Source organism: Prinia subflava, chromosome 6 (assembly GCF_021018805.1).
Source record: "Prinia subflava isolate CZ2003 ecotype Zambia chromosome 6, Cam_Psub_1.2, whole genome shotgun sequence".
NCBI classification, from domain to species: domain Eukaryota; kingdom Metazoa; phylum Chordata; class Aves; order Passeriformes; family Cisticolidae; genus Prinia; species Prinia subflava.
In genome coordinates, this window is record NC_086252.1 from 13,703,139 (window position 1) to 13,716,383 (window position 13,245).

Consider the following 13,245-nt stretch of genomic DNA (forward strand, 5'->3'; position numbering starts at 1 on the left):
TGTCTGCTGAGACCATGTTATTAACTCAGCCTTTTATGGTGCCCTTTGATGCCATTAATTATTCTTCACTAGTTGTTAATTGTTTTTCCCAGACATCTAGTTTCTGGATCCTTTCTTAGAAGGGAAAAAAGCAAACAAAACCACCCTTCCCCCCAGTTTACCAAACACAGCAGAAAAAGTACTGTGGGAAGTCAGATCCAGCCCAAACAGCTCAGGCCACCACGCCTGCAGCCTGACCTGGCCCGAATCTGTGTCTGCAGGCACAGGGCTCTCTGCCCTACCTCTGCCTAGTTACACATCAGGACATTGCTCTGCTGTCCCAGCATGGTTTAAAAGAACAGTGAGCCTACCTCGACACAGAAAAAAAAGTGGCCTTTTAACCAAAGCCAAGCTCAGATTGAAAGCCAGTTGGGTCTTGCTTTCAGGAGGTACCAGGCAAAGTAAAGAACTAGGGAGTAGGCTCATCCTGTGTGCCCAGAGAAGCATCTTACAACCTCACAGACAACATTTGCTCCTTAAGGGCAAGGAGATGCAGCACTGTGGGGACTCAGGGTGATGCTTGATTTCAAGTGGGAGGAAGTACAAGACCCATATCACTAGGCAAAAGCAAGAAGAGGAGGCAACTATATACTAGAGAGGAAGAGGAAGGCTCTTACTTGCAGTCATGTTTTTCGATTTCGAAGTGAGGGTTGAAGTTGAGGATAATCTTCTGGTTGGGTTCAGGGGCGTAGATGACCCATTCACAGTTCTGGTGGGAGGGGTAGTCATTGGGGTACCCTGGCGAGGTGATGTACCCGGCATCCTTGGAGTTCAGGCGGCCCCCGCACGGCTGAGCTGCAGAGACACAGAAGGAACAAGGCATCAGGTGTGCACAGCAGGTCTCCCTGGCCACTGATAGGGGTGGTCTGATAAAGACCATTCTCCAGGCCATTGACATCCCTTTGGCACTCTAATGTTGATAATAATCTCTGGGCAAGGAGAATTATTCTGCAGAACAAACATACTCCTTTCCCCTCCACCTCCTGCCACACTTACATACCACATTTCACACAGACCAGAAAGGAGAAATGAATGATCTTGCCAAGGCAATTACAGAGCCATAAAGTAAGAGACAGATTGATATCAGATCATCTGGAGCTGCCTCATTTTATCCCTTCTTTTGCCTCCTCTGCAAGCTGCTGTGTGTCAGTCTCCCACAGCTGCCTCAGGAGACACCAGAATTTGGACACTACAAATTCAATCCAGCTGCAGGGGGGCAGAAAGCTGTGCTGTTTCCAGGGAAGGAAACTGAGGCACGTCATGGATGCTGGTGAGCCCAGGCCTGCTCACACTGTGTGGCAGAGCTAAGGACAGCAGCCATCCTTCCTGGCCCCAGCCTGCAACCCCATGAAAACCCCTCTCTGTTTGCTGTGCTCTCCCTCCCCAGCCTGCCTGCCCCAGCAAATACATCTCAGCAGACTTGCAAGCTAACCCATCCACTGGAGCTGCAGACACAGATAATCAGCAGTGGTGGTTTTGTGGGACTAGCCCACAAATGGCTGGCAATGGCTGCGTGGTAAGCAGAGGAAGCTTTCTCAGCTTTGGGCTAGAACAGGCCCTAGAGGGTGATTTCATAATCAAAAAAACATTTAATCTCATGAATGCTGCAAATCAAATTTATTATTGCATTTCTTGCTGGGAGGAAAATCTGCATCATGGGGTCACTTGATAGTGCACTACAAATCCCAAAGCCCTTTCTCCATGGGGCCCCCATTGTGTGTCCTGCTTCCCCCACTCTCCTGACACGCCCTTGTATCAGCACCCAGGCCCACAGGCTGTGACAGCTGCCCCCAGAAGACAGCATTGCCTCCTCATATCCAGCAAAACAGACAAACCCCACCAAAATGGGCAAAACCCAACAAAACCCTACGTCCCTCTGTAGGGCAGGCTGCCAGGCACACAGGGTGACCCTGGTCCCACACTGTGGAAAGTCCTCCTCCCTGACAATAAGCAGTGGGGTACAATGAGGGATGCAAACCCTCATGGGATGTCCCCACTGTCAGGTTATCCCCACAGCCCCCAAGACACACGGGAGGGTGTGAGTGGATTTTCCCAAGGCCCACGTGTGCACGCCCTGAGATGGAGGCTGCAGCACATCCCACATCCCCAAGGGAGCCAAGGCACAGAGAAGCATCACCCTTGATACAGGAGGGTAACCACACATCCCAGCAGCTCCATGAGTGAAGGGTGTGTTCCACAGTGTTCCCCACTGCCTTGGTCCCGAGGGATGTTCCTCTCCCTGCACAGCAGCACTCGCTGCAAAGCCCCACGACCACCCAGGAGAAGCAAGGCAGTGCAGATTGTGTGGCCTCAGCCCCATGCCATGGGTCTGGCTCTGTTCCTCTGCCACAGGGTTTGCCAGGTCCCAGGGGTGTCCCCTGCCAGGCTGTCACAAGTCCACCAGCTCTCAGTAGGGACATCCCTGCCTGCATCCAAACTGCCTCTCACCAGAGCCAAGGCGAGCAGCAGGAATCAGGCAGGACCCCTCAGCAGTGATGCTTCCTGGAAAAAAAGCACTTTGAGTAAACAACCTGCTGCCTGCACGCTGCCTGCAGAAAATGCACGTGTCCTGTGCAAAAACAAGGGCAACAGGAGGGCCCTTCATGGGCCAGCAAGGCTCCCTTTGCCACGAAAAAACTCTCAGTTTCTCCCATGTTTTTCATGCCCTCTAACACATTCATTCTTCAAAATAACTTTCTTCGCACACACCCAAAGGCAGATCTGCAGCCTTCCCTTTTTCTTAAAATAATCCTGTAAGTATCCTGAAAAATACGAGGGGAAAAAATGCAGCACTGCCATGAAGAGCTGAGAATACCAAAAAACATCTGGTTTTGTTCCACAGGAGAGATTGCTCAACACACAAACATTTACAAACCTACATTCTTGCACAAATATCTTCTCTCAGGAAGGCATATTTGCCCACACATGTATTTATGTGGGTTTGGAGGGAGGGAGAGAAAGAGACATTCACGTGGAAAGAAGAAATTCACGGACTTGTTGACATCAATGTACAAATAGACGTGTAATTCACACTTCACTCATGTACGCACTTTCACACCTTCTCATAAAAATTCACACCTCGTTTGCACACATGTCCACCCCCTCCAGCAAAGAAAAATATTCAAGCTGCAGATTATTTTTCTTGGAAAGGGCAAAGTCTCGAAACAATGAAAATACAGTCAATCCTTCCACACCTCGTGATTCCCTCCCGTCTCTCCAGCTTTCACACACATGCTACCCGCTAGGCTGATACCACCAACATCACCCACCACGCAGAAGCTGCTAGCCCCTTACTCATGCCGGATACCGTGAACACCCTGTGAGCCCTTGCAACTCAACCCCTTGGAGGGGAGCTGTCATGTGAACAGAGGTGTCAGCCTCCAGCTTGCTCCAGCTCTTCCCCAACCAATGAGCTCAGGAGCAGAAGCACGGTTCTACCCTGACCTTGAAATTTCTCCGTTCTCCAAGGCCATTGCAGCTCAGTGGGACTGAGCTAAGGAAAACCCTAGGCTTGATCCTAGTTTCTGGTCAGCCTGGTGCCCACATTAGACTGTTGGTGAGGACAGCCTGAGTGAGAGGGGCTGGAGCCCAGCTCTCTGCAGCTGAGGATGCTCCAGCAAAACAGGACAAGCAGGTGAACTCCCCATGTAAACAAGAGCACCAGCCACATCCCTCAGGTGTGCAGATATCACCAGGAAAACGTCACCATCTTCCTGGAGCAATGAAAGTCTCCCACCTGCAGGAAAGCTTATCTGTGTCTCTAAGAGGAACATTATTTTGTCCTCTCATTCATTCCTGCCCACGAAGGTCCACAGAAATGAAAGGGGCTACTTCAGTACAGCACTGCCTTGCCCACATGGTTGGCAATAGCATACGAGGAACTCGAGGCTTCTTAGAGTTATCTGAAGAGGCAAAATTACTTTAATATCTCTGTAATTGTTCTGTTGGGCTTTTTGTCTTTTGAGTCACAGGTATCTAGCAGGTGAACACCTGCAATGAGAACAAAAAAGTCTATCACCATGCCCACTGATGGGCAGAGGGTTTGACTCAGCAGTCATGCCAACCACTGTCTTTCTGTATAAAATATGGCCTGCTTTGTACCCAGTAGAGGTTCAAGCTTCTATGTAAATGGATTCTTACAAATTGATGCATTACATCCATGCAAAAAAAAAAAAAACCCTAAAAAAAAAAAAAAAAAAAAAAAAAAAAAAAAAAAAGAGAAAAGGTTAGTGGCATGGCTACTGCTCAGTCTGTATGCATTGGAAGCAAGATGTGCTCCACAGCTCATGGGCTTTGGCAGCTTTTGCCAGCCCTGAATTCACTTAATAAAATTAAAATTAAATTCTGAAGTACAAGCCAAGTCTGCCAGGTGCTTGGGACATCCCGTTGCTCAGTAAGCAAAATGCAGGCGTTGAAAGCAAACTGCTGGGGCCCCTGCCAGTCCACACGGTAGAGGGGCCAGTGGAGTGCTGTGCCAACAAGAAGGCCACAGGAGAGCAGCAGGGAGGCTAGGGAGGTCAGTACTCCCTGGCAGTGTTGGAGTAGGCTATGGTCAGGTTGGGAAATCTGCAGACCCCCCTTTTCATTAAGGGTCATCAAAACATAAATTATCCCTGCAACCTCCTCCAGGTAGGGCCACCCCAGCAGGGGAACTACACCAGAGGATGACAATCAAGCCACAGGGATGGGAAAAGAGGACCTGGAGAAGGTCATGGGGTGCAAAATCCTGCAAATGCTGCATTGTAAAGTGTGCAACTCCAAAGTTTCCCATGGAGATGGGTACCAGCAGCTGAGCTCCTCACCCTTTACATGGGGCAGACACTTCTTTCTCTGCCCTGACCTCCTGGAGACACCCAGCCTGACAAAGTCTCCTCCTGCTTCCCCCAGGCCACAACAAGCAATCGTCACTCAGAGAACCCAAAAATAACAGCCAGGCCCCAGGAACCTTCACCCACACTCGGGGTTTTTCAGCTCTGCAGCTCATCAGGCGCATGCTGAAACCTTAGGCCGGGAGCAGGGCATTCTCCTACTTGAATTTCCTGCCGATTAAACCCCTCTGGATTTCCCTCACCCCAGGAGAGCAGGGCTCACTGTTATTGTTGGATCTTCCACACAGAAACTAAAGCCAACTCTGCCTGTAACAAAAATAATCATCACCAGAGAGGCCCGTTTCACAACAAACATACGTACTACAGCCTCTCAGAGCTTGTAGTGTCCAGCACAAAGCTACCACGTGTTTTGATCTGCTGAGCTCAGTTTACTTTTGGGGTATCGTTCAGGGCTGCACACAAAAATTAGGGTGTTCTGGATGCCTTAGAAGCAGCAGCAGCATCACTGCCTGTGCTGCTTGAAAAGAGCAGCCTTTGAGGACAGCAAAGGAACAAGGGAGAGATGTGGGCGTTCCACAGCAGGCAGATGCACTGCCTAGCCTTGTCACTTCTCCTGGCATGAGGCCCTCCAGCCCAACTTCACACTCTCGTTCAACCACTGCAGAAGATTTCCAAGTCCCAGGATTCCGCACTGGGCAGAGGAGATTTGCCTTGCTAACCCTGACAGCAGAGCAAAATACAGGTGCTGGCATACATGACCCACTTCTTTCAGAGATGCTGAGCTTGAGCCCCTGTGCAGGAAACCCATGTTTCAGTTCTGTTAGTCACACAGCTCTTCAAAGATCAGAGTTTTTCAAGGTCCATGTGTGTCCAAGCACTTTGCCAAACCCTGGTAAGGAGGAGACAAACAGATCTCTTCTGCCAAGGTTTCATTACCATGAACACTCGTCCTGCCTCATTCCCCGAGCTCTGACCCTGGCTGGCCACAGCTGACGTGGCAGGAGCTCTCACCCCAAACCACTCGGCACAACTTTGGCAGGAGGCAGGAGCACAAATATGAACTCTTAGACTTAAATCATACAGCTTTACCATTGGCCAAGGAGAGAGACATAGTGCAGAGGAAGCTAACAAGATTAGATGCTTTATCCCCAGTAGCATAGATCATTTTAACAGAAGTGTGTTTGCTTTGGATTGCAAGATAAAGCTTCAAAGGCTTCCTGAACAAATTAATGGACAAACACACCCAAACAACACAAGGCTCTTACATGCACATTTCATTCCGGAGCACTACCCACATCTTGAGATTTCACTCAGTCAGGGAAAGTCCCCTGAACATTGCATTGAGGACTTTTACCAGTTTAACTAAAATTTCATTTAAAAGTAGAGACACAGTGAAGTAGAATTTAAAGACTGCTTTTGTGATTTGAACTAGGATTTTGTTCAATTTGAAGTGTCTCAAGTCTGTCATGAGACAAGCTCATAAAACATTGTCTGGGCTTAAGCAAGAAAGGACCGAGCCAATCCATCAGTTGAGGAATGCAGCCATTTGACTGCTTCCTAAGGCAACTGGGAAGGGATGCAATATATTCATTTTATAGCACCGGACAGCACTGAAAGGGGAACACCGGGAAGCTCAGCAAACAGAACATTTTAGCTGTGAGCCTTTGCAAAAAGAGATAATTTTAAATTATTTTTAAATAAGAAGGGAATCTTGGAGGGTGAAAGAAAGAGAAGGGGATTTGGAGACTTCTGATATCTGCGCTTTTTTCCCTCATGTTAATCCACAAAGGAACTAAGTAGAAACTTTGAAATAGAGATCTACTCAAGCTTCACCATAGAAAATGAGAGGGCGAAATCCTGCATGCAAATCCTGGTAATTTGCTTTGAAATCACTGGAGTTCAGCTGATTTCTACCTCTGGGGTTCTGGATAGCTGCCTTCCAGGGCTGACATCACTTTGTACCACTTGAGCCAGTGACAACCTTGACCTTTAAATGTCCATCCTGTCCAACCTCTCTCTTATATCTTTGATGAGATTTTATATCCTGCTTATCCACCTTCACTAACCTATTATTTGTCATCTTATATCAGAGGCAAATGCAATTCCAGTAGGGTAACCAGTTAATAGTGTTAGTCTTTCTACAGATACATGTACACACAGTTCTCCCAGCTTGCCTGTAAATGTAATCTGTGGGGCTGGAGTTAAACTCCTGGTTGCTCCAGTAATCATCCCGGACAGCAGGCGAGTGTGTGTGCACATGTGCAAGGGAAAGGATAACTGCATTTTGAACTTGGAGAAATCATGCCTGCCTCTCTGTCGGGCTACTAAGGGCTTGAAATCTCATGGAAACACACTGCCATCTCTCAGGAATAGGTGGCAGCTTTAGGAGACCCTCAGGTAGTTTCTCAGTAAAATTTCCCAGTACTGCAGTCAGGGAAACAGATTTGGGGAAACTTGAACCTTCCTGCATGGCAGCCTGCCACCCTAACTATAGGTTACATGAGGAAAAATTATGATGGGGAAAATTTGCTGAGCCACCTCCATTAATACTGTCAATAACAAACTCATTTGAGGGCCATGGAGATAAGAGACATTTCTAGTTGTACACATGGAAAATAGATTCCCCCAGGATTGCTCTCTAAAGAGCTTCAGGCTTGATGAAAGGTGTTCAATGCCTCTGAAATACTAATTAGTATTATTATTACAAAAATTCCAACAAGAAAAAAAAGCTTATCTCATCTCTCATCTCCCCCCACACCCTCCCAGCTTCCTCACACCTTTTGAACTCATCTGTCAGGGTCCATTCTGAAATGAATCCTGTTTTCCCCATCATCAGTGGCAGTTCACCCCTGTCTCTTCCCACAGCAGCTGGCAGAGCCTCTCAGTCTCACAGCACCCCTGGCTTGGCCCTCCCTCCCAGGGGCCCTGCCCGAGCCTCGGAGCACAAAGCAGCGCCTTGGCTGCAGAGAGCCCCACGGATGGGACGGGAGGGAAGCAGCCCCTCCCGAGCCCTCAGAGCGAGCCCCGCTGCAGGTCCCCCATGCACGCTGCCAAGCAGCGGCTTCAGCCTTTGGTGCTAGCGGTGAGGCTCAGCAGCAGCTGGATTTGAGCACGCTGTCAAAGTTATTGCACACTCTGGTGAGTGTCTTAAACACATTGTTACCTGCTGAGCACATACTCAGCAAACAGAAAGAGAGGGAAGCAGCAGCGAGCTTGGGGTGTGCATGAGGGTGAAAGTTGTCCAGGGGCTCTGGGTTTGTGAGGGACGGCACAGGGAAAGGATGGATGCAGAAGTGTGTGTGTGTGGCAGCAGCAAGGCAGCCCCCTGTGACTGGTGTGGCTCTGTGTGTAAGAGGAAAGGTAGAGATCTGTGTGCCTGTGAAGAGAGAGGAGGAACCAGGGAGATTATAAGAGTGTGTGTGTCTCTACATGCACAAGGGGTTTTCCTCCTTCTCTTTCTGCATGTACCCCTTTAAAAAAGAGGGGGGTTCAAAGGAGCCTTTCAATAAAATGTAAGCACAATAAAAGGACGGCATCCTTTTGGCTTCACCATCTTCCTAGAAGGGGCATAGGAAAGGGCAAGCATTCAAGCCCTACACAGACAGCACTTCAGAGCTACGGGTGACACATCAGAACTGCTGGGCAGATGTCTTGCCTTTGTCTCAAGTGCACGGGAAGAAATGAGGGCAGGTTTCAAAGACTTGGGGGTCCAATACCTTATCGCTGGAGCCCATTTTCTTTGACTCATCAAGTATGAAGAGAGGGGAAGAAGCATTCAGACAGAAAGTCCTCACAGCTATCCACCCCTGCAAGTTATACTTCAGGCTATTTGCATGCCAACCTGTTGCTTGTGCCCCTTTTCCCAAGCTGCTTGGGAAGAGGTCACTCACCAAGGCTGCAGCTGGAGCCCCAGGCTCCCAGCATGACTCTCGCTGTCCTCCCTGATTCGCGGGCACGGCTTGCACACAGAAAGGGTTACAGATCCAAGTTGTGATTTCGAGTGTTTGGCCCCGTGCCCGCCGACCTCGTGCTGACAAACCTCTCCTCCGAGTCTGCCTTTTTGTCTTTCCACTGCACAGGCATCGAGCCTGGCTCAGGATCTGGCCTTCTGAGACTGCGCTTTGGCTCAGGCAGGGAGCAGGCTGACCCTTTGATTCTGAGTGTGATTAAACCCATGCTACTGTAGCGCTAAGCCGTGTGCAACACTGTTAGCAACAGCCCTGATTTATGTTGTTGCTAGTATTGCGGTTTCCACCAGGGTGTAGACAGGGATTTCGAAAATAGCCCAGCTACCTCTTTGTCTGTGAGTGTGTATTATAATTAGAAATGTGTCAAAGGGCTGTTACAGAGTGAGGATGGAGCTGGAAACGTTCCCACCCCACTTCTGCCCCCACCCCCGTGCTGACACCATCAGCTCCAGCTTGGGTGTGTGCAGGCACATCAGCTCTCCACACTTCCCGGATTAGACAACTGTATTCCCAAAACCCCAGGGGGGCACGGCGGTGGTGACTTCACTACACAATGAAGAACAAGTTTAACAGCTTCCAGTTTGCTCTCAGGCTGCTGAAATCTGCCCCCACCGCCGTGGCTAAATGACAACTTTTCTTCTATTTCGATTTCAGATAGGATCATGGGTCTCAGATGCAGACAATTTATTTTCCTAGCACAGCTGGTCTGTCAGAGGTCATATAATTTGGCAGCAATCCCAGTGCTTAAAAATTAATTTTTCCTTATTAATACAACTGGGGGTCCCACAGGATAGGATCCCAGCCTTATCTGAACCTGACAGCTTCCTAAGCCCCATGAAGGATGCTTTTTCCTCTCAAGCTATCTGCAGTACAAGGCCATCATGTCCTGGTGCCTGGCAGCACTGGAGGTTTCCTCTAGGAAACCAACCCACTCGCCCACTGGGACGGGAAGTGCTGCCTTCTCCAGCCCAGCAAAGTGGGATGCTTTCTCATTTTAACCTTCTAAAGCCACACACAAGGTACCAAGCACAGAGAAGACACTGGGAAGCAGGATGGGGTTGGGCAGAAGGAGCAAGGCAGGGAGATGGGAAGTGCCTGCACAGAGCCCTCTAGGACCAATATGCATGCCTGACAGACCAGACACCACACACCATGATTTTCTGTAGCAGTAAAAGTAGGAAAACAAAATGCAGCATGCTAACCTGGGTCAGAGCCCCCCACCGAGCTTGTATCAGTGGCTTTCAGTGATGCTCTGACAACTATCTGATTCCTAGTCTAAAAAAGCTTTTGTTTCCAGTAAGAGCTGAGTGAACAGCACACGGGCATAAGGCACTACGCTCAGTGCTCGTGTGGGTGTGTGCGTGTGCATGTTTGTATGTGTGGCCGTGTGCTTGCTTGGCAGCAATTTGTTTTGGTCCCTCTCCCCACCTTGCTACATCTCCTAAGTCACTACTAAAAATAATAGCTTTTAAGTAAACTATTCCAAAGGCTTCAGAGTAGGCTTTGCTCAGAGCTGCATAAACATCATCTGAACGGCTCAGTACTTGGGTCACTCAAATCTGTTACTTTCTTACTTCATTGCTTTTTACAGGAAAATGAAAAACACACAGCCATCCAACCTTCAGACTTATCTTCACAGGTCTCCCACCCACTCTCCTCCATGGTTATCTCGGGGTTTGCTTGGCTACATACAAATTGGCAGCTGCACTGTTTATCTCTTACTGTAGAAATATTGCATGAGGGTTTTTTCCATGTGGATTATCATATTATTGTCTATTAAAAACGTCTCCCCTCTCTACTAACCTCCCTTAGGGAACCTAAAGAGGGACTTCCATAATGGGGGAAGGCTTTCAGATACACCAGACTGAAACATAAATCCATCTACCTCTGGCATGTTTCCCTTACTAGGCTGGCTAATTTACTGGAGCTGAGTGTAGCCTGATTGAGGTTTGCATCCCATTACCAGTACCTTTGCTGGCTGTGCTGGCAATAAAGTCATTTGACCGGATTTGCAGCCACACATCATCATCTCGGCAAACCACCGCTGGTGTCGGCCACAGAGAGACAACTTCCTTGCTGGTTCCAACACCATGTGATGCTCTGCTTAGCCGGGAAAACCCCGTATTCAAATAAACACTGCTTACGGCGCCCGAACGGCCTGACAGGCACGGTTTGCTCGCAAACCTCTCCCTAGTTAACAGCCCTGATGCCGAATTCACTCCAGGATAGAAGGAGATGAACGCATGGACACAGGCACACACTCGGGCTCGGCGGCCACGGGGATCACAACCACACCGGCCAATGCACCCTCACGAGCCAGCCTCAGGTTACAGCCCCATCTGCCACACCACAAAACCTGCTCCAGGAGACCAGACACTGCTTCTGCAGCAGGGATCGTCTGAGAACACTGTTGCACTCAAGAAGCAAGGCTCTCCCAGGACACTGCCTTTCTCTTCATCCCATCAAGCGCCTATTCATTTTCCTGCTTTAACAAAAGACGGGATTTTTTTCCTTTCCTTTATAACCGTAAGTAAGGAGGTGATGCCAATCGGCAGCTGAATGTTTATCGGCAATAAACAGTGCTTCGCACTGCAACAGAGAAGGATTTTCTCAGGCAGCAGAGATTCTCCCACTTCCCCTTTTCAAGGGGAAGCGGAGTGGCCACTCAGCTCCGGGGCAGGAGAAGGCATAATGCACTGTGCCATCATCTAACTGCTCGGTCAGACCGCAGCTCAGGGCCCTGGGCCATATCCCGAGGCCCCGACTACCAGGAAGGCAAACCCACAGCTCAGCGGCTGCTGGCTGGGCACTACCGTCCTGCCAGGCAGCTCCTGCGCGCAGGAGGAGCCCCGAGAGAGCACTGCACGGAGTAGCCTTTTCCTCCAGAGACTATTGCAGATCGGGACCCTGTTGCCCCCACTAGCGAGACTCAAAGCCGGTGGCCGGGGAGCACAGGGCCCAGCCGCAGCCTGCCCCACTCCTGTCCCCACGCCGAAGCAACGCAAAGATGGGTTTCATCCCAGCACCTCCTGACAGTCCAGCCTAGCTCGTCAGCGAGGAACAGAGAAACACATTCGCGTCCCAAGACTTGCCATGAGCCCGCCTTGTCCCGGGACAGCCCAGTGTTTGGGAAGTGCGTGCCGGTCCCGCACGGACCGCGGGCAGCCTTTCCTGAGGGTGCCGCCGCCGCCTCTGAGCTTCGCCCGCTCTAGCCCTGCACAGCCCCGGCCGCCTGCTCCCGCCAGATGATTTTAATTTCTCACCTAAAGTTTCCCGAGGCTGCAACTGGCGCGGGGCCGCGGACATTCGGATGCGGGTGTCCGACATGTGGCTGGTCCCTACCTCTTCCCCTCCCTTGCCCGCAGCTCCCCAAAAAGCCAGCACGCAACTTTCCGATGCGGCTCCATCCCCTCGCCCCTTCGCGCTGGGAGCCGCGCGGCTGCAGGCGCTGCGCTCCTTGCCGGGGTGCGCCATCCCCGCCCCGCCACACGCGTGAGCCCCTCCAACACCCGCGCTGCGAAAGCTGCGTGGCGCGGCCGATCGCTCATGCATTCCCTAAATTTATTCCCACGCAAAGCATCTATGCGTGAGACCGGGACCGCGCCCGGGAACCCGAAAGTTGGGCGGACGGGGACATCCCTCATCCCTGAGGGCGCCTTACCTGTCTCCGCCGTGCCTCCAGAGCCGGGCAAGCACAGCCCTAGAAATCCCCAGGCGAGAAGAAACGTATCCATCCTCCGGAACAAATTATAAAAAACCCCGAAACCCACAACACAAGACCCGAGGCTGCGGGGCCGGGCTTCGCCTCCCTACCCCGGGCGCGCCGCGCCCCGTGTGGGCGCCCCACTCGCGAGCAGCTCCGGCGGGGCTCAGCGAGGGGCGGCGGCGTTCCCCGCGCCGGGACTGCGGGGCGGGCGGTGCCGGCCGAGCGCCTCTCCCCTAGGACGACCCGCGGGGCCGGCGCCTCGGCATCCCCCGGGGCGCGGCGGCGGTGGTGCGGGCTGGGGCGCCGTCTGCGCCTCCTCTCCCTCCCCGCCGGCGCCTCGCAGCCTTTTCAGGCAGGGCGGCATGTGGCTGTCAGCGCCGAGCGCCGGCACCGCCCCCCGCGCCCCCCCGCCCGCCCGCGCACCGCCCCGCGCTCCGCGCCGCCCCCGCGCCCCGCCCGCCCGCCCGCCCGGCCGCGGCAGCGCGGGCCCGCAGCGCGGGGCCGGGGCGGCGCGGGGGCCGCGGAGCCGGGCGCGTCCCGGCGCGCTGCCGAGCCGCGGGAGCCGGCCGGCCCCCGCCCGGGCGCGGGCGGCCCCGCCGCGCGGGCAGGAACCAAACCCGATGGAAATAGCGGCAAAAGAGTCGGCTGTGCGAAGGGAGACACCCAGAAATTGTCGGATGGGGGAGCATCAGGACAAGGATTG

The 13,245-nt window shown here is 51.9% G+C and overlaps 1 protein-coding gene across 6 annotated transcripts in view; it reads right to left on the bottom strand.

The window, feature by feature from the left end:
• Positions 1–12,940, bottom strand: part of NRP2 (neuropilin 2) — an 88,687-nt gene extending 75,747 nt beyond the window's left edge. For all 6 annotated transcript variants that reach the window (XM_063400368.1, XM_063400365.1, XM_063400366.1 and 3 more), the window contains exons 1-2: positions 12,498–12,940; positions 657–834 (exon numbers count right to left, since the gene is read on the bottom strand). In XM_063400368.1, coding sequence (XP_063256438.1) covers positions 657–834; positions 12,498–12,570 — 251 coding nt within the window. In that variant the 5' untranslated portion in view covers positions 12,571–12,940. The remainder of the gene's footprint in view (positions 1–656; positions 835–12,497) is intronic.
• Positions 12,941–13,245: the final 305 nt, after the last annotated feature.